General features: G+C 37.3%; 1 protein-coding gene across 1 annotated transcript; it reads right to left on the bottom strand.

The window, feature by feature from the left end:
• Positions 1-2,856: 2,856 nt before the first annotated feature.
• On the bottom strand, positions 2,857-12,576 carry LOC149071804 (troponin I 4-like). The gene is made up of 7 exons (XM_089247656.1): positions 12,451-12,576; positions 12,186-12,309; positions 9,503-9,603; positions 7,062-7,105; positions 6,887-6,931; positions 6,316-6,424; positions 2,857-3,209 (listed from the first exon to the last, which is right to left on the bottom strand). Exons 1-7 carry the CDS (start codon positions 12,478-12,480, stop codon positions 3,147-3,149), a joined length of 516 nt encoding a protein of 171 aa, XP_089103782.1. The 5' UTR covers positions 12,481-12,576; the 3' UTR covers positions 2,857-3,146.
• Between the last annotated feature and the right edge of the window lie 14,953 nt (positions 12,577-27,529).

The following is a 27,529-nucleotide window of genomic DNA, read 5'->3' as shown; positions in this document are numbered from 1 at the left end:
TCAGTGCACCCACCACCACACCCAAAAGAAAAGAGCCAACGTTGAAATTATTGGCTTTTCTTTGTTGGTCACGTTCGTGAGTGGCCATTGGATTTACCAGGTCTTGTCACCATTGGCCAATAGGGAAATTTCTGAATTTTCACCTCTAAATCGAAAACCCTTTTCTTGCAAGGGCAATCGGGGCATGAGCTCGAAGCCCCACAAATTTCCAGGGACCAAAATTTATTGAACATATTTAATTTCTGATCAGGATTTTTAACCAAACTCTCCGTAACGGTGCCGAATCCGAGAATCGAAACAAGCGTGCACTATGTTCGTACCCCTAGATAGGTTTTACTGCACAGTGATACCTAAGCTAACGAACGCTTCGGCTTACGAAGTTTTCGGCTAACTTTGTCAACTTTTGAGTTTGAGTGCCATCTATTTTTCCCAAAAGACAACTGAGAAAAAGGAAGTTTTTTACGCAGCAGTTTTGAGAGCAAGTTTTTCTCCGACTGTTCCCGCAGCGTAGGGGATAACTGTAATGGCTTTTGAGTTAGATTTTTTAACGAAGACAAAAGCCGCGAATTGTACGGAGCGTCCTTACAAATTCACTCACGGAAGTGGTTGATAGTGTAGGTCGACTTGGACCGATTAATGATAACTCGGTGGCTAATCGAAATATTTCAGTATCTCGCTAATACTCTTTCAATGAAATGAGTGTTTCAACTTCTAGATTTTCCTTCGAGCGGATTCCTTCGTTAGAAAGCTTCAACTGCGGAAACTTGTGTGTGCGTGTGTGTGTGTGTGCGTGCGTACATGCGCGTATATATATCCACCTATTACTATTTATAAATGGAAAACGGTATTATACAATACCATTTTCAAAGGGTAACATCATAATCCATCCTCGCAATCGGTAAGTGGCAATACTAATCTCTTTGAATCGCCACTTAATAGAGTTCCTCTCCATGTATAATTCGGTAAGGACTAAAATATATAAATCAAGCTCTTTTCGACATCGCCATGTTGCTGCCCGAAGGAGGGGGGGGGGGAGAGGCTTGTTCGAGCTCACACTATTAACTGAGGCTTTCGTTCTCGACGTTATAGAAAGGCCATTCGCGACTCATTCATTATTAGGAGAAGAGAGTGCGCCTCAGGGCGGCCGATGATGGTCTGCGATGTGCTGACATTTTGGTTCTTCGTAGGGATGACATTCCTTCGGATATTTCGTATGTTTTTCATGTACATAATCAGCATTTCTTAGCTAGCCGGATCTCGATAGGAAAATTTGTAACCATACTATCCCAAGGATTCTTGACCTTTTTTTTTTAGCCGTGATCCATTATCAACAACACGATCAACTTCACCACCCACGGGTCTGTTTCGAATTTAAAAGTGCTCACACACATGAGATATTCCTAAATAACAAAGAGTGTTTGTTTTTCAACATTTGTGAAACTAGTCAGTAGCATCTTCTAGGTAAAGGGGTCAACGGGGCTTGCGCCAGGGCCTTGAATCAAATGGGGGGGGGGATGCATCAAATAATTGAAAGCTTTGTAATTCTGAAATTATTTATTTTTCTTTCATATAAAGTCTGTGTTTTTATTATTACTTGAATTACTTCCTCATCAATTTTCAATTACATAAATTCCTGCAAAACCTCCATTGATTCAGGAATTACGTAGCTCTTTAGTTAATTTCAAATTCTCATCAATTCGGAAATCTCATTAATTTATGTTTTGTGCGTTAATATGTTTATATAATTCCAGCATTCCTGTGCATTATGCAGCAATGTTGCGCTATGATTTTTCAGAGGGAATAAATATATAACATCTAGCTTAAGAAACCCCCAAAAAACATCAGATGTCTGAGTTCAAGCTATGGCCACCGAAATTATTAACTCTTAAATGAGCAATATTTTGTTCGAGATCATAACTTTTTCATTACTCATGACGTATATTTAAAGCCGGAAAATAATTAGAAAAAAATCTATTCCGAATTAGACCAGGCACCTAGTTGGCATAGATTTTACTTTTTGCTTTTTTCTATTTTTGCCTGTAATATTTATAGCAAATAAGACTGATGCTGCAGATAGCGGTACTCCTTGGCTACAAATTAATGATGAAAATACGTACCACTTAAATTGTATATTCGTTTCGTAAAATCTGCTTAAAAACTTTTTACAAACTATGTCAACTTACTCCAGTTGTGGGGCAATAAGTGGTATAAGCGGTATACACATTTTCGATGCACTCCAGCTAAACAATGCTAAAATAGGCACTGAAAAAAAAACCCACTATTCTTTTTGTATTTTTCTATAGTGGCAATTCCTATTTGAAATAGCTTACTCGTCATTCGAGGAGTTTTGTTGGATTCGTTCAGAAAGGATAGCATTCTTACGAAATTATATCAAGTAGTTTTGCCGATTTTTCCGACCAACAATGGTAATTTTTTTTCGAGTTGCTAAGCAATAAATTTATCGCGAAAAGCAAACTAAATTCTCACATACGTTTTACCATACAAAGGGTGCCGTTTTCCAAGAAATAAATACTAGTATTTTTTAAACAAAAAAAAATTCTATCATAAAACCTTGATTTATCTTAAGGGCTGGCTCCACATTCCTCTCCACACGTTGCTCAGTAGACAGAATGCTAGCATGGCAGTATAGAATATTAACCAGAAGTTAAGATAAAAAACGGCATATGTAAGTGTAATAACGGCATCTATAAGTGTAATAATGACATCACATGTATAAAACGGCATCTATAACGGCACCATAAGTGTGCCGAAATTGTGTCCGAATTTTTACACTGTTATGATATAAATGATGTTCAAAAATTCTGACGAATTCTTTCTACAAATTATGACAAATTTCGCCTTCAAAGATTTTTTATATAACAACTTCGTCGAGAAAAGCAGTCTCGCTACTTGTAGAATTTTTCCAAACTAAATTTCCCCGTACAAAAATCATTTTTTAGATAGAAAACTGAAAAGTATTTCGTGAAAGTTCGAACTAACCAAGTGCTACTATAATAAAGAAACCAATTTATAAGACTAGAATACAGAAAATAAATTACAAATACATTTACACAATTGACTTTCTTAATTTGCATCAAAGACACATCGGATATCCAGGTTTTTGGAAAAAATGGGATTTTCATAAACTACTCGTCAGCTGATTCGGATTTCTTAGCGCCTTCCTTTCCAAGGGCCCATTCGGGTTTGGCCTACATTGTTTTCAAAAACATTCGTTGATTATCATTCATAAAATAAACTGATCGATTATCAAAATACATATTGAAAAAAACAAGTTCGAGAAAAATTTTCAAAAACCCGGACAAAAAAATTGAAGTGAGAAAATTAATCGTTTTGATTTTAATAATCAGGTATAATGTAATCATTGCTGATATTACGAGTCTTAATATTTGGAAAAATATGCATTATTAAAATAGAAAAGGTGATAAAATATTACAATGGGGGGGGCATTATAATCAAAAGTATGGCATACATGCGCAAACCAAAACTCGCAGGCCAAATGTGGCTCTCGAAGTCATCTGATGTGGCCCGCAACCTCAAACTTAATTTTGTCAAAATTAAATAAGTGTAACATTTACAGACCACACAACCGCGGCAGATCACTTAGGCTACCTGCGGTGTAGTTGCACATCCTTCAAGAGGCCAGCAGCACATTCCGAGATGACCCTCGGTGACCCTCGGAATATTTACAGATCACTTGAGCAACCCACGACACAGTTTCAGATCACCGAAGTGGTCTGCGGCACATTTATTGATCATTTAAGAGACCTGCGACATATTTACAACTAGCTTATGTGACTCTCGGCACAGTTCCAGAGCACATAAGCGGCCCGCGGTGCAGGTACGCATCATTAAAGTGACCCACGGCACAGTCCAGATCCCTCAAGTGTCTCGTGGCACATTTCCAGATAGTGATCCGTGGAGTAGTTCCAGATCACTTGTGATCAGCAGTGCTGTTCCAGATCACTTGAGTGGTCAGCAACACGTTTTCACATCAATGAAATGGCCCGCGACGGGTTTTCAAGCCAATGAAGGGGCTCGCATTCTTTTTGAAGGTTGAGCACCCTTGAAGTGGGGTGCATGAATCTCTCTTTCCTTACCCGTTGATGAGAATTGCGAAACATCTCACATATTCGATATCCACTCGCTAGAAAAGTCAATTATCCAAATAAATTTTGTATTTTGTTCTCATTAACTAGTTCATTGCTAATTATAGCCCTATACTTAAAAGTTCTCCGATTAAAAAAAAAAATATTGATCTTGAAACTTTCATTAATCTAAAAAAAACACACACATTTATCTTAGACTTGAAAAAATCTAATTTGTGTGTGTGTGTTGTGTAATCACAAAAAACACTTCATCATCAAAAAGAAAATTAACATTCATTCAAAATACATTAAATAAAATAATTACATTAATAATACATTAATAAAATAAATGATGTGTATGTAATTCAATCATAACACATCACTCACTTCACTTCTGAAATATAGATGGCAACACTGAGAAAAAAAGAAACATACGCATACTCACTGTTAGGTAAACACACACAGTTACACTTCCGGCACAACTCACTAGGTAGTAAATTGCCCATAGATAGTGATAGACCTGAGTTGTGCTCGGTTTGAAAGAAAGGTGAAAAATTCCGGATGAAAATGTATTTTTCCGGAAAAAACATTTCTAAAGGATTTTATGTCAAAAAATGTGTGACATGTTGATGAACTAAAATTTGATGTTTGAGTAAATTTCAGATGTCAAAACTTTTTTTACGCGATAACATTAAAGGGTATAATATTAAATAATAAGATAATATTAAAAGTTTATCATACAGTGGAACCTCTGATACCGGACATTCCCCGTTAGTGAACACCCGCTAACGGACACTTTTTTAAAATTACATCAGTGGAACTCAATGTATTTTACTATAAAAGGAGTCCTGTACTTATACAAATACAACGCCACAACAGGCAAATTGCCCAACGAGGTGGCTGACTTAAGAACATCATGGATCCCCGAGCCATTTTTTGGAGGCCCTACCTACTACTACTACACCACACATGCACCCCCCCCCTCCGCGGAACCCCCCAACGAATCGGTACATGCGGGAATGTGCGTGTACGTGTAGTGAAACCTGACGTGAAGTTTCGTTGTTTCTCTGTAATGCTTGTTATGTGTAGTGCTGCCATCTGCCACAAGTTTTTCTAACTATGAGTGAAGTGTTATGATTGAATGATTTATCGTTGCAGGACTGTTGCCCTCTGTGGCGAGACTTTTTAACGGGGAGATCGGCTCGCATTTGCGCCTTGAAGTTGGGAACCACAGAAAACCAACTTCAGCCGACCACCACTGTGGGTTTCGAACCCGGATCCTCGCATCGCGAGTCCGTCACTATAACCACTCGACCACCACAGCGGCTGTAAGTGCTAATGCGGCCTTTATCTCATCCGCCGCCCCTCGTAGAGATAGAGCTTCAATTTAAAAAAATGCTAAAAAGGCGTTCAAAAATTAGCCTGTACCAGTCTTTTCTGGAAGTGAAAATATAGTGTGTAACAAAATAAAAAAATCTAAATTTTTATACGGTGTCCCTGGGCTCTAACATCCAGTTAGAAAGTTATTTCCCTGTCTCTTCTGATGCCAAAAAAAAATCCCATGTTTCTAAGCGCAATATTCTCGGAGATATTTGAATCCAAATTCGAGAAAAGAAAATGGGAAATAACATTATACGGGAAAGAACATCATATATGAAGGAAGGGAGCTTTGTCCGTTTGTTCACGCTATTCTTTCCCAACTTTTCTCCGATATTTGAATTAAAATAATATTTTGGGGAATATTGCAGTCTTAGAAACAGGGAATTTTTTCTGTTGTCCTCAGCCTGAAAGAGGATTTCTGAAATTCCTCAATCCACAATTTTAGACATGATTATTATTTGCTTTTTTTGTTTGTGGTACAGAGTTTATGTAACGCAAAAAAATCCAATGATACCTCACACGAAAGTGATATCACTAATTTTTAGCCGTGTTGAACCTCGATTTTAGTGTCTCAGATTGGCAGCCGTATTTCATCATACTAACGATGGTATCTAAAAATCAATGAATGCTTATTACATGCTTTGTTTGATGCTCTTTCGAATGCAGTATCATTCATTCATGTATCATTTGTAATTTTTGACATTTTATTATCAATGCATTCTCGTGACACTGACAAATTTAGCACGATACCCTTGTTTCATAATCTAAGACATATTCTGTTTTCTGTGTCAACGAGCACATTGCTAATGAAAATGATTCCACAACCTACCTCTTTGACATCCTCATCCAGCTTGAACTTGGAGGATGGTCCGACGGATTTCAGGTTAGCACGAAAGTCGTTGTCAGCCTTCTTGGCTGCTCGCATCAGTTTCTCAAACCTGATAATAAAAAGTGGCAAATAATGTATTATTCGAAGGTTTTAACAACTGGATGTTGCGAAGATATATTTTGGAAAGAGAGAAAATTCAACTGCCCCTGCGGGGAATCGAACCCGCGTCCTTTTACTTTCCGGGTGAACGCCCTAGACCACTAGACTACAGAGGCACAGAATTTCTCACTCTTTCCTTGGAGCTCGTGTACACTGAAAGGGACCGTACATGGACGGCCGGACTCAGGCCAAGCTCACAACTACTGACGTTGCCACCAGATGGCGACTTACACAATGATGACGTCACTCTCCGCTATCATACGAAGATTTTAACAACTGGATGTTGCGAAGATATAAAATATATCTTCGTATGATAGCGGAGAGTGACGTCATCATTGTGTAATATATTCGCCAGAAAAGAAAAAAAAAACTTAACTAATAATCCAAATATTTTTTCAGAAGATGTACTCACTTTCCATATTCGAATTTGGACACCTTCTTCAGTGACGGTTTGATGCTGCAAAATGATTAAAAATAAATATACCGTTAATAAGAAATACGAATACGGTATCGACTTTCATTTTCATATTTTGATATTTTTACAATTTCAATGAAATATCGGAACATTCTTCCTGTCGTATACTCACAATTTTCCTCTCATGTCGTTCACTTGCATGCTGAGTTCGTTGATCTGAAAATTTTATCGAGATTTAAATTCCGATGACATATTTGTGTACGGGTGGGGGGAGGGTGTCCCATAAATTTGTAAATAGTTTGAAAATTCATTTTTATATTTGAACGCGGTTTGCGAAAACGTTTTTCCCAAGAAGGGGGATGTTTTTGGTACAGAAAAAAATTAGTTCAAATTTTTGTCGATAGAGGGTCAGGTAAACCTGTCCGGTGGGAGTACAGTGATGTGAACCTTTTTCTTTCTTCAATCTCTTCCGTGTCTGAAACATTCGTAAAGCTTCAGCTTCAGCTTGCGATTCGTGGCTGAGGCAACGCAATTTCACCAATAGTGCTTTATCCACCAATGTCAACATCACAATGAAAACCTTATTTAAACCTTACCTGCTACACGAGTAGCAGGGAAATTCAGAAATGAGTTGTTAATCGTACACACCCTTCATTTACTAGGATTAATTTGCATATTCCTATTGATGTGGTTTCGTGCAGCACCCCTATCGACAAAAATTTGAACTAAGTTTTTTTCTATACCAGAAATATACTCCCTTTGTGATTTTTTCGCAAACCGCATTCAAATATACAAATTCCTTCAATTTTTATGACTTTAACACTACCTACGTATTTATTGTGGGACACCCTGTGTATTGAAAGTTTGAAACAGAATATGTTATCAACACAAGCATTCATTTGATTCGATTTTGTTACTCTTAGTTCATTTTTATATGAATTTGAATTTATTTCAAGTAAAGAGATAATTGCCATCAAATAAAATTATAAAATAAAAATCGAAAAAAAGATAAAAATGACAGTCTATATGCAGAATGTACAGTCCTCATAGTACACTCTTTGATCTTTGACTTATACACCCATTGACAACAGAAAAAATACATCCCAATCAGGCCGGAATTACACTAAATCTAATAAAAGATCTTTCACAAAACTTGAAAGAAATAAAAAACAAGAAGTCTGTTGTTTACATTCACTCGAATGTAACCGATACGCTTATTAGTGGCATTTTTAAATTTTTTAAAAGAACTTTTATAAAACTTTTATAGTGTAATCCCGGTTTTAAGAAAATATTCGAATAACATGTATAGATCGCGCCACTCAATTTACAAATAGCTTTGTAGGCATTATAATACAAATTTAATTTTTATAGTTCCCCCGTTATCTCAAGATATATCTATAAGCATTACGGTCTACATTTAATGCCTTCAGGGAAAACTTCTATGTAGTATTCGTCGAGATATACAGGGTGAGCAAAAAGTCCGTAGAAACTTTAAAAATTCATAAAAACCGGAAAAATAATGGAAATAAAAAACAGTTTGTGCAGGGTTAGCATCGCTAGGCCACGGGAATTTTTTTAATAACTCAAGAAACAGCTGATAGGTGATGCTGGCGTACACAAATCACAGAAAAGATACGCAAATAACGAACAGAATGCTTCCAAATCGTTTATTACGGCAGTATGTGATCCACCAACAGGGGATAATACATTACAAGCGATACACAAATCCAGCAACGGCAGAGTGCAGCAGGTCCACGTACACGGTTTACAACGGTGAATTGCTTGTGGATTAGGAGCACAAGTTCTTATAACCGTCTCATTTGCATATTTCCACCGAAGTCGCTCGTACCAGCGCCACCTATCGGCTGTTTTTGAGTTATTTTTTTCCTGTCAAAAAAAATTACCGTGACCTAGCGATGCTATAGTTTTTTAAAAATCGTTTTTTTCGGTTGTTATGAATTTTTAAAGTTTCTACACACACGGGCTTTTTTCCCCGTCCTTTATATAGCAAACATAATTTCAGCAGAAATATTTCTAAATTAGGGAACCGGCTACGAGATTGCGAGAAGGAGAGGGTAAGCACTCCGCTTGACAAGGCTACGAGATTAAAAGGGTTAGATCGATTGTGAGATGCAATCGTAATTAAAACCATGAAATAAATATAGTTTTCCAGATAAATTTCTCGTCGAGATGGTAAAGCATTAAACAAAATGCAGGACAACACAGATTTATATATTTTACAGTGCAACTATGTACAACTTTCTAGCAACAATCGGAACACGTGTTAAACAGAGAGCCCCTGAATTTTATTTTGTATTCCCCCTTTTTATTTATATTTTATCATAATTATCGGTTCTCTATTGCTCTTATTGGGTTGCTGAATTTACATATAGTTTAGATATGCAATGCAATATCTATAATATATGCATATCTATATAAAAAAATATGGATTTCGAATGCATTCTACATCCATATTTTTTATGGGCATCTTTTTTCAGTCGACCCCGTTCGGCATTTTGTCTGTTGAATCCTTTTTTTTTGTACTTGCATTTTTGAATATTGCCAACGCGTCTCACCTTCCGGACAAAAGTAATTGAGAGCATTATGACTGACCTTATACTCCTTATGCCTACATTGGTACTCCATATCGTACTTCTCGCCCTCCAGTTTAGCAGTACGTTCATGTAACTCTCGGCAGATCTGGATTAATTCAGCTGCAGAATTAAACGTTAAAAAAAAACCAACAATAATAATGTATAAGTAAAAGGTAATTTTTTTCTTGTTTTTCACACAATGACGTGATCATGAACACTGTATATAAATTGTTATACCTTGAAACACTTGGAATAGTTTTAATAATATTGCATTCCAGCTTATGCTTTTGGAGTGCTTAGAAATGAATATTCATTCAACTTCACAACTGAATGTTGCTTTAGCTCTTTGTGGCCTTGAGAGAGATTTTGCAAATAGGTATTTGTACAAGTAAAAACTTATGCTCTTATTTTTTATGAGTTTCTTCTCAACTTTGCAAGTTTAGTGAACTATATTTTCAGTAATAATAATCTATGCATTCACCTGATGAACCATACCGAGCGCTCAGTCATACCAATCACTGTGAAAAAAAGCTATTAATATTTTTCAGAATTATAATCGTGTACCTTGGAACAGCATAAAACCAACTTTTCCTGGTTTACCTTGGAATACTTACCTTCAGTAATTTTTAATACTTCTTCTTTTGGTTTTACGTATAGTTTATGCTTTAAATTTTAGTTCTATACTTCAAAAACTTCAGCTATACCAATTTGCACTCTTTCGCCCACCTTCTACCTTCTGGTCATATTTTGTTGCGAAAAAAACATGAAGTTTACAGTATGGGATACATCCAGCAAAAATTTTTACCATGTGATTTCCTAAGGTGAAAAGGTGCGAAAATATTTTATATATTGTTAATCAATGCCAGATATAACAAATGTTGAAATCATGGATGTTGTATCTCTTATGCAATCTCCTAACATCAAAGAAACTGACGGAACTGAAGATTTGAAAACATTTAATTTTCCTTTTGACAATTCCAGTACAATGTAGAACAAGGGTGCTCAACCTTTAGGAGAGTGCAGGCCATTTGAATGGTTCGAAAACGTGTCACGGGTCACTTAGGTAATCTGGAACAGCACTGCAGGTCACTTTAACGCTCTGAAACCGTGCGGCAAGTTACTTAAGTGGTTTGTAAATATTCTGCGAGTCAATTAAGTAATCTGAGAATATGCTTCGGGTCACTCAAGTGATGTGAAATCGCATCGTGGGTCACTTAAGTGATCTGTTAATGTGTTGCGGGCCACTTAAGTGATCTGGAACTGTGCCGGGGATCACTCAAGTGTTATCCGGAAATGTGCAGCTTAGTTCATGTTCTTTTGTAATTTTACCCTGTTTCAAGGTGCAACAACAGTAAACAGTGCATGTTTCAAAGTACAAGACCCCTAGTTTTACCTCGGATCACTTTCGCCTTTTCAAAAATCCATACTTCATGATTACACTACAAAAGATATGTAATTTAAATTCTATAAGATACTAGAAAGAAATTTAATGAAATTTTACCGTAAAATTCGACTTAGAGATAAAAATTTTGAAAAAATTATGTGTGTGCCAAGGTATAACGGTCTTCCCTACTCGCAATGTTGATGCATAAAAACTAAAGCGGTTCGGAAAGACATTAGATTGAGAAGACAGACGAAAATAAATAAGCAGAAGTATATAAAAGTGATTTAACATTCTAATTGCCAGCAGAAATCGGCAAAATTGAAGCTGATTTCAGATTAAAAGAAAAAAAAACGTTGTGCTAATGGTGATGTTTCCATTAGAAAGCATTTCACCGAATTTCGTTCGAATCCACAGTTTTCGTTCCTTCGCTTTTATAATAACTGATCAACGAACTTGACAAAAATGATATCGAGGGTGAAATGAGTTTTTTCTCAGTCCAATGGATGAAGGAAAAACATTTTTTTCAGGACATTATGCCGAGTTGAACTGGGAAAGAAAAGTCATTTAGCCTATACTGGGAATCTAATCCAGTCCTCTCGCAATCCTTTCCATGTACACTTCTATAGACACGACCAATCCTTCCTTATAATATACGCATAGTGCTGTAATGCGCTGTTTTATAGAGGCTTCTTTTTTGCATTATAAAAGAACAAACTAATCGATTGACACGAATTTGTTTTGAAATTGAATGAAATTTTTTTTAAAGTCAGTTTTTGAAAAATCGTCTTTGTTTGAAAAAATTTGAAAAGTCGGTTGTGGCATCCTTTAAATACTTATAGTTATTAAATATTGTAGCTAATTAAATTAAGTATTATAGCTAATTAAATTAAATATTGTAGCTAATTAAATTAAATATTGTAGCTAATTAAATTAAATATTGTAGCTAATTAAATTAAATATTGTAGCTAATTAAATTAAATATTATAGCTAATTAAATATTACAGTTACTATAGTAGATAATAACTGGAAACGGAGACGGAATTAGGACACACTTGATGCAAATCCAAAATTTGCGTTGTGTTTTGGTTATTTATTCTTTTTTATTAGAAAAAAATTATTTAGTGCAATCACACTTGTGTGTGTGAGTGGAATTTGGGTACGCAAATTTGGGTTTTGGAACAAGTTCTCTTTCCTTAACCTTCTTTCCAACTCCATTTAGGACTTGAAAATAAATATCCAATACTGTGCAGTAGCAATTTACCGCGCATAAATATTGATGTTTTTTTTACTACTTTTTGCATGATGAAAATATTTTCACCTTCGTTGTTGCCGTCGAGATTCTTGGCAGGTCCACACCTTACACTGATGGTCTTTTTCCTTTCTTCAGCTTTCTTTTCCAGTTGCCTCTTCAATTCCTCAGAGGTTATTTTCCTCAGCAAAGTCTGAATACGAAAAATTACAGTCTCTGTGAAGTTTATTACTTAATACTGCATTTAAAAATAATTTTATAGTTTTTTTCAAAAATTGAGTTATTTCATGATTTTTTTTTAAAGTATTTCGTGAACGTAAAAACAAAGACCCACCCTAAGTTTCTTCTTACGGGCAGGTGTCATGAAACCTTTCTTTCCACTTTTCTTGGCCTGGGCAGCGGCTTCCAGCCGGGCTCGCACCTCGGCTTTCTTCCGTTGCTTCTCCTCCTGCTTCCTCTTGGCTTCCTATGAAAATGTAATGTATTCACTAAAACAATGACGAAAACCTAGAGAATTATCGAAGTTGATTAGGTAACTTCAAACATTTTTTGGGAAAATTTTATAATTGTAGAAAAAACATATACTCACATCACTGGCGGAATGAACCGGTCAAATGAGAATTTTCATGACAGAGCATCGGAGGAAAAACGGTACAAAAAATTAGTTCATAAGAATTGAAGTATACAGGGTGGATACTATCGATTGCCCAATAATCACACACGTGATTCCTTGTGAAAAACTAACATGGAAAAGTGTTTTTTGTTTTAGGATGAATATTTAGGGAGTTATAACGTTTTGAATTTTTGTGACTTGTCAGTTTTGTAACGGTGAGTTACATGCCAAACACACAGTGACTTTCTTAAAAACTGTTACGCGTAAAAAGCTTTGACGAAGAATGTAAAAATGGTAGCTTGACAAAAGTGATTGGTGGAAACAGTAAAATAATGATAACAATTCAGTCAGAAACTTTTAATCAAACTAATTATTTTATTAATTAGCATATGCAATATAATTAGTGGTTTCAGATTGTTTTCTATTGATTATTCATAGTTACATTTTCATGCTGAATTTTATATGTTGCAACGAAGATTTTTAATTTCCGTGTGACTGCGACTGATTTTTATCGCGATGAAATTTTGTTTGTTATGAACCCGTGCTGTCTTGATAAATTTCCTTTCCTTTCGTACTTTACAAGAAATATTTTGACGACTTGGTGCATGATTCATGCAGAACTTGGTCATTTTTTCAGTTTCATTCGGGGCCGGTTGTCACGGGCTTCTCTTAGCAAAGACGGACTTCACTTCATGCCCTCGCTGCCCTGGGCATTACTGATTTTGCAGCCCCTTTGAGATGCTGTTACATTTCGTTTCTTAATTTTTTGCCCCTGAAAAACCACGTCGCCCCCTCCCTTAGCTCTCAATTTCCAAAATGAAAGCCATTCATTTACTCTTTGTTCTTCTAAATATAGTTAAGAATATGGTTTCACACACACTCATAACATAGATGAGATGTAAAAACTTTAAACTGTATTTGTTAGACTTCATCGTGGCACAATTTTTGATTGGGATCAATTTCATTTAATAAGTTTATTGTGTTAATCAAGTTAGTTGTGCTGCACAATCAGTTTAAATTTCAATTCATTTCGTACATGACAAAAACTACAGAGCATTATGAAACTCATGCAAATAAGAGCATTAAACAATATAATTTAAATTAAATGTGTACAATCGAACCACGGAGAAAAGTTGATATAAATGCTCTGACGACCAGGAAAATTAAAAAAAGTCGAAAAAAACTTGAATTGAAACATGAATTGATGCTGTTATAATGAGGCGACAAAATGGCAATATACTAATTCTCTTATGGCTACTGTTTGTGTTAAATAGATTTTTAGATTTGGTCTTAAACATGTGGTGTAGCCTATTGATTTTTCTTAAAGCGGCAGGTAGCATATTCTGGCAGCGTTTGCCCGTAGTATTAATATTGTTAAAAAGCATATTATTGCGAGCTGCAGCGGAGTAAACTACATTATGTGTACGGGTATTACATTCGTGGCAAAATGGAAGTCAGTTTGAATCACAATCAAAGGCCTTGATGCAACATTCAAGTATTCAAAAACTTCTAAATTGGAACTGGAAAATATGGAATTCTGAACTCTGGAATTATTTGTTTCATTCTTTCTGAATTTTCATCAATTCTGGAATTCCGAACTTTCATCGCTTATAGGTTGCATTTTTCAAGTTTTGTAAAAGATCTTCTATCAAACTGTTACAGTGCAATCCCGGCTTAACAATCGCGTAAAAATTTCAAAGAAAGGGATAAAAACTGGTTTGTACATCTTTCGATTTTTCCCGATTTCTGTGAAAATTATAGCATTGTTATCATATTCAAAAACGCCGCAGGCATACGTTTGGTGAATTTGGCAGGATTTGGAAGTGACGAGATCAGTTTTTAAAGCGTTACAACTCCTTAATTATGGGTCAAATATTAGTTTTTCACAAGGAATCACGAGTGTTATTGTTAAAGGGGGGAGGTCGATAGTATATCCACCCTGTGCACTCAAACATATCTATCTGATCATCGAACGAGAAACATTGCTCAAATAAATTAATGAATATAGCCAATATTTTGAGAAATAACAGTAATGTGATATGAAATAATATGCATGCATGAAGTTCGAAACTTGAATTATCCATGATAACACCGATCTTTCCTGAGACATAACAAGAAAATCTTGAAATTACCGATTTTACGTTCTACACTGGTGGTGGTTACGCTGTTAAACCATCAACAACTTCCCCTCTAATAGATTAATTTTTTTCCCTCAATGTATTTCGCATTCACAATAGGCACAGAGTTAACATTTAGCATTTAATTTCAATAAATATTGCATAAAAATCAATGTGACCTTCACATTGTTTGCCTTATCAATTGCAGGCTTTTCTCCAGAATCAGAAGTAAAACAAAATTCTAGCTCTGTCGGTTACGGCCATAGAAAAAATTATTTCGATATACTTTATTAAAATGACAATACTCCCATTTATGCATTGCATAGCGATCGACGCAGTGAAAAACCTGGAATGGCGTTGAAACGGAATTTGTAGCGCCATAAACGTCGGCACAGGAAGCAGATAAAGGAAGAAGATCTCACCAAAGGTTTGGTGTGCTAACCCTCCGGTAGGGAACTTCCTGCGGCAGCAATGTGATGTCATAAGTTGTTTCCATATGTTTCTCTGTCTGCGCTTAACGCCGGTGTTTATGATGCTACGGGTACCGTTCTCACGCCATTTATGACTTTTTATTGCGCCAATCACTTTGCAATGCATAAATAAAAATGAGTGTTGCCATTCGAATTTTTTGAAATATTTTTTGCTTCCGCCTAACCACGAGAGCTAGCGTCTTGATTTTCTTCTCATTCTTGAGCACATGCTCTGAAACACCTTTATCTTGACTTTCATTAGCATTCGTCGGTTTTTTGCGGTCGCTAAGGGATCGCATGTCGTCAAAGTTATTTCATGAGCACCCTGTATTTCACGGGGCTTATACAAAGCTCGGTAAAGTCGAGTCTTTCGAAGTCCATGTGGTGACTGCACCATCTTATGTATCACCATATTAAATAAACCAACGATGATGCCACTGTCCGCTATCCATATGAATGTTTTTAACAGCCGGCCGATGCGAAGATGAATTTAAGAATGAAAGAGAAAATTTAACTGATCTTGCGGAGAATGAAAACCACGCCCTCTCATTTGCAAAAGACCACCAAAATATTGATGGTTAATATTTTTAATTCTCATAAAGGTCTTTTAAGTCATTCTTCCGGTTTTCCGAGGCTGAATTATGCCGTAAAGTTTTGGAAACGATACCTACAGAGGGACGTAGACTTGGTTTTGTGTAAGGAGTGCATAGAAGAGAGCTACGCGTGTCCTTGTTGGCGCATGGGGCTTGAGATATGAAGAGAGACCTGATTGATTTCTTGAATATGTTTACATGATAGTAACACGGGTGTCGGAGGGATGTGATCGAAGTGCTTAAAATTTTAAACGGGATGGACAGGATGGACCATGAGATATTATTACACCATCTATCAACTGCTTCGACAAGGGGACCCCAGTATCGTTAAGTAGCCGCTGTGGTTGTCGAGTGGTCATAGTGACGGCCCGGGTTCGAGCCCCACCGTCACCACGGTGGTGGTCGGCTGAAGTTGGTTTTCTGTGGTTCCCAACTTCAAGGCGCAAATGCGAGCCGATCTCCCCGTCACGCCACAGAGAGCAACAGTCCTACAAACAGTACAAATATTCAGTCATTACACTTCACTCACTTCACTTCTGAGATATAGATGGCAGCACTAAAAAATCATACACAACACTAGATACGCACTCAGACTGTTAGGTACACATACTTACACTTCCGGCACAACTCACTAGGTAGTAATTTGCCCATGGCGATAGACCTGAGTTGTGCTCGGCTAGAAGAAGTATCGTTTAGTAAGGAAAACTCCAGGTTGCGGTGTCACAGGATGTCAGTAGATGAAGCAGCTTACCCCCTGAGGTCGTGAATTCTAACACAATTGACACGTTTAAAAAAGTATGGTAAACATATTGGGATAAATCGAGAAGATATACATACTAAGATGAGACAACCTTAAGTATTTTTTATGGGCAGTGTATTATATTTCATCGTGTATATATAGTACTTAGTTTTTAGAATTGCACTTTCAATTGGGGGGGGGGATGTAGAAATATATGGCATCCATATTGTTACGGGAATCTTTTTTGAGCCGCGTTAAGCGTTTTGCCTGTCGTGTTCTTGTATTTGTATGAAGAAGATTTTATCTTCGTAATTGAATAATGCTGCATGACATAATCCATGAATACTCACTCTGCCATTCTTGCAAAAGATTATGAGCACTGAATGGGTCCTGAAAGAAAAAAGACCACTTGTAAAAATTTTGATTTAATGTATATATTTATATATATAAAAAAAGATTAACATATATAATGTATAGTGCAGTGTTTCCCAAAGCGAACAATATCGCCGCCTCCCTGGTGGGCGATGGAATGGTCCAAGGGGGCAATAGAACCTACTGATTTAACATAAGATCCTATGGGTTTACTTGAGCTGGGGGCAGTGAGAGGAAAAAATTTCTGATGAAGGGGGCGATGAAAAAAAAAGTTTGGGAGACTGTGGTATAGTGTATCATTATACTGGGCATGGGAACTTCCAAAGCTGCAGTATCTCGCCAAAATGAAACCCACTACTAGTTCGTTGTGCTCATGCGGAACTGAAGAAAATCCCATGCAAATTATTTCTTGCAAAAATCTGACAAAGGGAGTTCATCTCAGAAGAGACTTTTATAAATTTTCTATTTCTTGGCCTCCGATTGTTCGATTTAGTCAGACCGAAGGTAGTCCGTCGAATTCTGAAATTATATGTACAAAATATCTCTGTTAAAAAGAATAATTTGGTTCCTTTATTATCACTGGTGAAGGGGAAGACTGTAGTACCTTTGGCACATTATTTTTCAAACATTTTTCTCTTAATAAATTTTTGCTATAAAATTTCATTTAATTCATTTTTAGTATCTGCCTACTGTTCTTTCTTTCTCACTGTAATCATGAAATGTGGTTTTTGAAAAGTCAAAAATGTTCTAAGGTTCAATGTTCAACGGGTCTTGTACCTTGAACCATTCACTGTTGTACCTTGAAACAGAGTAAAATTACAAAGTTAAAAATACAAATGTTACTGGAAAACTAATATGAGTATTTTTAATATACCAACCATATATTAAAATAGAAAATATCAAAATAATGACACAAAATGTGATTGTTTATGTATATATACATACGCAAAAGTAACAATAATGGATGTAGGGACGTATTTGTGTAGATTCTACATTGTTGTTGTCTACATTATACTTGTGGAAGGGAAAATTAAATGTTTCTAAATCTTTAGTTGTTTCGGTCACTTCGATGCTAGGTGATTTCATAATAGATGCAACATCCGTGATGCCATTTCAAAATTTTCTGAAACTTAAAATGCCAGAAACAATAATTAGTTTTTCTAAAGCCTTGCAAGAGGCAAGTGTGCACTTTTGTGCACCCCCAGGAGCGGTCAAATAAAGGCAAAGAAAGAATTCGAGTTCTCTCTTGTCAAGGACCTGGAGCACCAGAAACCCCCTCCACTTCCCCATAGTTTCTGTTTGAGGAACTTCCTGAAGAAGGTATTTCCGTTTTAAATAAGTTCAAATTTATGTTGGAGATTTTTTTTGGAGAAAAATTAAAAATTTCAAGAACAGCAATTTGGGGGGGGGGGGAGATATAATGGCTTATCAACGAGAGCTGTAATGTGAAAAACGTTTTGAGAGTGGTGAAATAACCTTGAACCATTTTACGGGCCACTTTGTTTAAAAGCTGAAAGTATGGTTCGATGCATTTTGCTGCGTGAAAGTTAGGTTTATCCAAGAGCCTTCTGGCTAAATCCCACCAGAATTGTCTTTAGGGACGGCGCATGAGACTTTGCACCCGGGCAACAGGTGAGTTCGAGCCGCTCTTGATATGGTTTATCAGGTGATTGCGTAGATTATAATTAGTAAATATAATGCACTGAACTTGCAATGCTGAGCGAAAAACAAGGAAACAATAAAAGCAACTTCTTTTACTAATAATACGCCTAGTTGCAAAATATCTGTCCAGATAACAGACAAAGAGATGAAACAACATTCAGTTGTAAGGTTATGTGCTTCTCAATCTCTAGCATTCCAAAAACACCAGCTTGAATGCAATACTATTAAAACTATTTCAAGTGTTTCAAGGTTCACTATGTTCAAGGTGCAACAGTTTCCCCTAACCTTTCATGAAAAATAAAAAAAGTAGGTAATATAAAACCACAAATAAAACAATTTTACTTCAATTAATTAATTATAAATACGTTATTTATTTACCTAAATAAAACTTTTTGGAAAGGCTTTTTCCTGTGTCGAAGGAGAAGTCGAAGAAGCAGTACGTCTTTGGGACCAGGCGCCGGATCTTTCTTTGGTCTACTTTTTATGTGGCCGACACGAGGGTGGTTTGTTTTTCTTGTTTTTACTCGTTCAATTCTCAGTTGGCTCTTTCTTGGGTGAATTCCAGTGACGTCAAAAGTAACAAGTGTGTTGAATTTTCTGCGTCTTTACTTTCCAGCGTCAGTATATTTATATTTTCAATCTACTTGACTCCGTCGGTCTTCCTCGTCCCGTACTATTTCTGGATCGATGCAGGGTGTGATCAACAGCTGTTCTGTGGGATGCATGCGGTCCGAGAGGTGATTTTGTGTGACACTCCTCCCCCCCCCCCCCCCGACTGGGTAAAAATACTGTGAATTAAATTGATTTTCTGATCATTATTTGAGCTATTTCGGTTCTAACAGCAGACTCCCCGATCAACGGATGAGTTACATTCATTATTTTTAGTAACGAAATAGTAATTTTCTATGTTCTCATCATACTGTCTTTTCAAATACACAAATCTACATACAGTCGAACTTGGGTCATTCGAAATTTAAGGAGGCAGTGAAGAAGTTTACAATTCATTATTATAGGACTATTTTTCCTACAAAAAATCTAAAATATTAGCTACAAAAAATGTGTTGAACGCTATCACTTACTATGCAAGTTTCCTTGTTGTTGCAACTAGTGTTTGTATAAAACTTAAACGATCACGAAAACTATTTCATTTGTGAATTTGTAACTTTCATTTCTTTTGGATGCTCATAAACACGGTACAAAATCTTCAAGTTGATTTATAGAATGAAAGATGTGATTTACGAGATTCTTCTTCTTTTTTGAATCCACGGAAACTCCTCTATGCCACGAGGCTAAAAAACCTAAGTAAGAGTGCGAACATGGTGCACGCTGGTTTCCGATTCTGCAAGTCTGCACCGTTAAGGATTTGTTAAAAAACCTGAAACTCAAGTTTTTGACCAATCCGTAGCGATGCGGATTTGTAGAATCGGAAACCTGCGTACACTATGTCGGCATCCTTACAAACATTATAAGATTCAGAGAAAAACTTGACATTGCAATAAAAAAAAATTACACAATAGATTACAATACACATGGTGCTCAAATGATCGTCTGTCAAAATGGTAATGCATTGCGACACACTATGAGTGCCGTCTTCACAGAATCAAATGTCCTTCCCCATTTCGCTAGCAATCAATCAGAACGCTGCATTAGACCAGGGGTTCTCAAACGTTTTCCACCAGTGGCGCACCTTACCCTAATCAACGCTTATCCACGTCTCTCCCACAGCAATTCAACAAAGAATCTCTTCCAACAGACTTTAACGGGCCACCGTTCCGAGGCACCTCTGAAAAAAGTTGGAGGTGCATCAGGGTACCGAAGCTCACAGTTTAAGAACCCCATTCATTAAACGGTGCCCGTGGGCAAGAGATTAAAGATGCCTGGTTCAACCCTTTCACGAACAAGTTTTCGCCAATAAATTTGGATTATCTCTATTTGATGAATCGACGATAAATCCAGTAACCTTGTCCTACACAAACCACACATTAGAAAAAGGAAGAATGGGAAATACAAAAATAGAAGAAAAAAGTATTTAAGACAAAACAAGTATTATAGATAACTAGATATGAGAGTATACTTTAGATTTCTCATTCACCCTCACCCTGCGTGTTCTCTTTCACTCCACGTATATATATAGATGCATTATATATTTGGCGGGGGAATCACTAATAGCAATAAGAAAAAAACAACAACTTTGGTTCATAGGATTGCAATAAAGCTTCGCAATGGTGAGGAGAGAGGAAAGAAAACACAGAGAACTGGGTGTTGAATTTATCCAACCGCCGTCGTTTGGACGAAATATTTCGTCCGTGATCGTAAAGGAAAGACGAAAATTGAGTGATTTTGCATTTGAAACATTTCATTAGCCCTGCAGGAAGAATTGTTGCAGACACTACCACGAAGCCGTGGAGGAAGTGATCACAGCAACGGGATAAGTTTGGTAGCAGAGTTCTGGCGTTCATTCATCATTAATTGTCCCGTTGGAAGAGGTGGAACCCTTCAGAAATAATATAGGACATGATTTGATTTAATCCGTCAAAGTCTCTCCGCGTTCTCCTAAAGTGATCGTTCCACTTTTCCGGAGCTTAATTATTCCTGGATTTGATGGATGCCATGAGGTTTTGGACACCATACCTACAAAGAGACATAGACTTAGTCGAGGGTGTGCAGAGAAGAGCTACGCGTGTCCTTGTTGGGGAATGGGGCTTGAAGAGAGACCTCATTTCTTGAATATGTTTACATTGGAGTAACACGGGTGTCGGAGGGATGTGATCGAAGTGTTTAAAATTTTAAACGGGATGAACAGGATGGACCATGAGATATTTAATAAACCATCTATCAACTTCTTCGACAAGGGGGGGGGGGAAGGACACCAGTATCGTTTAGTGAGCAAAACTCCAGGTTGCGGTGTCGCAGGGAGTTTTTCTCTAATACGATGTCAGTAGATGGAGTAGCTTACCCCCGGAGGTCGTGAATTCTAACACAATCGACACGTTAAAAAAAAATATGGTAAACATATATTGTGATAAATCGAGAAACTATACCCATACGTAGAATAAGACAACCATAATTATTTATGGGCAATATATTTATATTTTATCAAAATTATTGGTTTTTTTAATTGCTCGTATTGGGTTGCTGTATTTTTGACATTGTTTAGATATATATTCGTCACCAATATTTTTTATGGGGCGAGTTCGATACCCGGTTCGTCCTTGTCAGAAAACTTTCCTGACACAGGGGTATAACAAAAAAAACGGCGACTTGACCGCAGCAAAAAATTGCTACCGCAGGGAGCCCCCCCCCCCATCGACGGGTTAGCGCATCAACCTCTGCCGTTCGGAATCGGTGATAAATTGTAGGTCCCGGTCTAATTAGCCCTCGCGTGCAGAAAATGGCCGTGGTGCGTCAAAAATGATCAAATGATTTTTTATGGGCATCTTTTTTCAGCCACCTCGTTGGGTATTTTGTCTGTTGGGGTCTTTATTGTATTTGTATAAAGAATTTATTTGTATCTTTCACTTGCAAAAGTTATAGCAGATGAAGCTGAATTCTAATTATTGCCAAATACACTGAACAAAGCTGTAACTATAGTGGTGTGAGGATATCGGGTGGAGGAGGGGGAGGGGTGCAGGGGGGCAACATGAAAGCTTTTTTTGTATCAGCAGTTTTTAAACACAAATTCTATAAAAACACATTCCGCTATTTCCCGATTCGAACGTAAATTCTGAAGAAAACGAAAAATGCATTTATGATTTGATGTGGATGCAATATATCATGTGGTGGGACCATGCAAGGAAGACCGACCGGTGACGCACGAGAATTGCACTGCATCAGATAATGCTGCCCATTTTACTATTTATAACTTTTTTATCCAAAATATTTGAGTAAGTGCAAAATCCTGGTGGCTTTTCTTCTTTACGCACTTCACCGATAAAAAAGCCTTTCGGGTCGGCATGTTTTATTCACAGAAATTAAAAAGCAGGTAAAATCTCGAAACCTACACTTACGTCCTTAACGGAAACTTGGCAAATGGGCAGATCAATTTTTCCGCTGTTGCCCATTTCTATCTCCGCATTCATCTCCTTCAGTATGCCTACTCCAAGGATCGTCAACGCATGGCCCGCACTTCACATTTGGCCTTTCGCTGCTTTTTTATCGTGGACCGCGGATCAGTTTTAGAAAAATGTTGAAAACATTAAAAGAGAATAAATTCAAAAATTAATGAAAGAAATAATTTCTGTGAATTGCTGAAGGAAATAATTCTAGAATAAATGAAAGAGATAATTTCAGAATAAAGTTATGGAGATTCAGAATTAATGAAGAGGTTAATGAAAGAAATAATCCCAGAGTTCAGAAAGAAATGAATCTAGAATTTATGAAGAAATTACTCTACAATTAATGAAATAAATAAATCTAGAATTAATGAAACAAATATATATTGAGTTATAACAAATTATAAGTCAATCAGAGAAATAATAACGCAGTTTATGAAAGAAATTATTTTCCATAATCATAGGCGTGAGCAGAATTTCCTCGGGGGGGTTAAAAAATTTGTTTTTCTTCTGGGCGGGACTTACGTTTCTCCTGCCAAATAACATTATAATCTCATCTTTGGAGGGGGTAAGAACCCCAAACACTCGCTCCCCCATCCTTTGTGTACACCGATGTCCAAAATTAAGAAAAGAATCACATAATTATTGAAACGAATGAAATACATTCAGAAGAAAATATTTTTCGAATTACCGGAATAAATGATCGGAGAATAATTTACAGTGATTTCAATCAGATGAAAATTAATCAGTAATTAATCAAACTTTTCTGGAATTAGTGGAGAAACGATTTCATTGCTAATTAAAATTAATAGTAAATAATTTCGTATTAAATAAAAGTCCTCAATTACTTTTGCCCCTGTTTAACTCGGAGCGCCATAGGCCCTTGGTATGGCCCGCGGGCTTCGTGGGCGATGTTCTGGGGCACGACACAATATGCAGACACAGAATAATTTTCAAGACCCTTCACAGCATTACCTTTAAAAAAAGATCAATGAGTCAATGCGGATATGAATTAACAGCATGTTGATTGACATGAAAAGCCCTCTATCGGAAAATTTTTAAACCATCTGTTTATTGCGTGATTTTTGAGTATATTCTTTGACTAGTACAGTAAAACCTCTGTTTTGTGTACACCGACAGGACAAAAAATTCGTCCGTAAAAGAGAAGTGATCGTGAATCAGGGAGTTTGAAATGCATATTTTTATTATACGGGGGAAATTATTATTTGGCCGTAAAAGAGGGTTGACGGCTAAGAGGAGTTTCACTGTATATCTACAAATTTAAGTATTGGTCACAGGTGCATAATTCCACAAGAAGACCCACTTTTTTTATGGTCACCCTGTATATGGACATCTTCAATTAGTAAGTCTGAAATTTCATGAAAGGGGTTTTTGTTCATGTAAACTTGTGAATTGCTTGTTTCTAGGCGCTTTCGTAAAACAGAAAATTGGATAGGTTACTACCACAGCCCGAAGTGCGGCCAATTCTTTTGCCAAAATTGGATTTTCAGAAATGATTCGACTTTGGCCGGCCGATTCGCGAAGTGAGATCTCTGGCTAAAGTTCTATGTGCTGATGTAAGACGATCCGGTAGGTAGCAAATCAATTTTTTTCACCGCCAAAGTGTGATACATGATTATACATATAAGGGGTTCTTAACCAATAAGTCGCGACCCAGACTTGGGTCGCAAGGGCTTCCGAGGTGGGTCGTTCAAATCCGCTAACATCCAGGGACACTTGAGGGTCGTACTAATCCGCTTCAGCCAGACATTCTTGAGCTATGGGTCACGACTCAAACGTAATTCGCAAGGGATTTCTAGAAGGGTCGCATGAATCCACTTACAGCCAAGGGTTTTGAGTTCATTCATTCATTCAATCCGAGTACAACTCCGGTCTATCACCATAGGCAATTTACTACCGATTGAATTGTGAAGAGTTTTGAGCTTTCTTTTCTTTCTTTCAAACCGAGCACAATTCAGGTCTATCAGCATCTATGGGCGATTTGCTACATGGTGAGTTGCGGCGGAACTGTAACTGTGTGCGCGTCTGACAATCTGAGTGAGTATCTAGTGTTGTTTGATTTTTCAGTGCTAGAACTACCAGACAGATACTCACGTTAATATTCCTTACAGAACCTCTAACGTAAAGAGTATCTGTTGGAAAAGTAGCAACACCTTCCCCAGCCCATCAAATCCATCCACCCTACCCGATCAAACATGAGAACACTTTTTCAAAGTACATGGGGGGGGGGACTTAAAATATATATAGTAATTTACAAAATAATGTGAAAATTAAACATTTGAGGAAGCACAATGCACGTCACAGTCCAGTATGTAGGGGGGGGGGGACATCAGTTATATATACTATATATCAGTTATATAACACTGAAAACACAGAACAATGAAAAATAAACATCTGTGGTAAGCACAATGCAGGCCACAGTCCGAGACAAAAAAAAACGGGGAACAACAGAAATGCAAATATGAAGAACACGAAAATGCAAATATGAAGAACACGAAAATGCAAATATGAAGAACACGAAAATGCAAATATGAAGAACACGAAAATGCAAATATGAAGAACACGGAAATGCAAATATGAAGAACACGAAAATGCAAATATGAAGAACACGAAAATGCAAATATGGTAAGCACAAGAAATATTCAAATCTTAAGCATCTGTGGTAAGCACAATGCACGTCACAGTCTGAGAGAAGGAAAAAAATGTGAACACATTTTTACAATTTCAGCGTAGTCATTAGATTTGGGGTGTCGATGCTGATCTGGTCATCGATCTAGTCACCACTCTCATCAGATTCAAAGAGATCTTCATTTTTGCTGTGCAGTAACGACAGATTTTCCTCTAGAAAGTTGATAAGTTTAATGATGTCAGCCCAGTATTTAGTTTTTATTACTTGACGTTTCCAGACTTGGAAATGTTTTAGATTAATCGGGGGCTGATGGTAGGATGCAGTGCTTGGACACGACCAAATATAGTGAGGAAATGTTCCGATTTCCCCACAAGCACATAATTTATTTTTAGATATTTTAAATCTCCTTAGGTAATACGGAACGGACCATGCTCACTATATAGGATTGTCCTTTCTCTAATCCATGGTTGGTTGAAGATTTTGGTCTTATTTATGATTTGGAAGACCTTTCTGCCCCGTTGTTCACCATCAATCCATCTGGACTGCCAAGTTTCTTTCGCTACACAAAGTATCTTGTGTTTGGCATGAGACCAGGGAGGAAAAATATCAGAGTTCATATTTTCTGATGAAGTAGCTGTTTTAGCAAGTGCGTCTGCTAATTCATTCCCTTGATTACCCACATGGGCCCTGGTCCATGAGATGAAAGTGTTGGGCTTGTCAATTAGATTTGCTCTGATTTGTCGTACAAGTCCGGGTGGGGGAAAAATTATTTCTAAGCGCGAGAATACTGGAAAGACTGTCGGATATTATCTGAATAGGTTCGTTCTCATGCAGTATATGGAGAATTGCCTGATGAATAGCATACAATTCTGCCTTGAAAACAGAGTTGAAGTCTTGGAGCCTTTGTGACCATTCGATTTTTCAGTGCTGCCACCTCTGAATATTTTAGAGGTGAAGTGAGTAATGTGTTGTGATTGAATTAAATTTGTACTTTTTGTAGGTCTGTTGCTCTCTGCGGCGAGACTTTTTAAAAGGGAGATCGGCTCGCATTCCCGCCTCGAAGTTGGGAACCATAGAAAGCCAACTTCAGCCGACCACCACTGTCGCGACGGTGTGGTTCGAACACGGGACCTCGCGACGCGAGTCCGTCACTATGACCACTCGACCACCACAGCGGCAGGCTTTTGAGCTTTCTTTCTTTCAAACCGAGCACACAACTCAGGTCTATCACCATGGGAAATTTACTACCTAGTGAGTTGTGCCAGAAGTGCAAGTATGTGTACCTAACAGTCTGAGTGCGTATCTAGTGTTGTGTATGATTTTTTAGTGCTGCCATCTATATCTCAGAAGTGAAGTGAGTGAAGTGTAATGACTGAATATTTGTACTGTTTGTAGGACTGTTGCTCTCTGTGGCGAGACTTTTTAACGGGTAGATCGGCTGGCATTTGCGCCTTGAAGTTGGAAACCACAGAAAATAAACTTCAGCCGACCACCACTGTGGTGACGGTGGGGCTCGAACCCGGGTCCTTATTACGCTATTGGTTTCACTAATTTCGAAAAGCAAACCGTCCCATGGGTCGCGGTTGAAAAAAGTGAAGAACCACCTGCTGTACACAGTAGCTGTATTGGATTAGCTTCATGTGAAGAGAGAAATAATAATAATAGAAGCAAAAAGTCTTTTGCCAAATTTTGCGCATAAAAAATGATTACCGCATCGTGACTGCGGTTTGATGGGTTGCCACAGCTGACGTGTACTTAATTATCAAGAAAAAGAAAACGCCAACTTGGCGATGACCCAGATCCATGTTATCGGACTTTCGCCAGGGATCTCCGGCGACATAGCGAACTAGCTGGCTAAATCTCGAAATTCGGACATTGGCAGGCTCAATTTACAACGATATTGGGCCAATCCGCGAACTGTCCGGCCACTTCACAAATTGGTGAATATCGGACTTTGGCAGTAACAGAGATATTTTTTCCTCACCGAATAATAAATTCACTAAAAACACTATCTCTTCGTTTAAAATAATGGATTTAGGAAAAAAATGAGTTTCATTTCCGTGGAATGTCTTCCTAATGAATTCATGAGAATGAAAAAAGAAGAGACGAACAACCAAATTAGAATTTTAAATTGCTCCGTTTCTC

This window comes from Pholcus phalangioides, unplaced genomic scaffold (genome assembly GCF_987345545.1).
Source record: "Pholcus phalangioides strain wild (caught in Gottingen) unplaced genomic scaffold, Ppha-v1.0 ptg000018l_1, whole genome shotgun sequence".
Lineage (NCBI taxonomy): Eukaryota > Metazoa > Arthropoda > Arachnida > Araneae > Pholcidae > Pholcus > Pholcus phalangioides.
The sequence above is the reverse complement of the archived record's forward strand: the minus strand, read 5'-3'. Positions and strand labels throughout refer to the sequence as shown.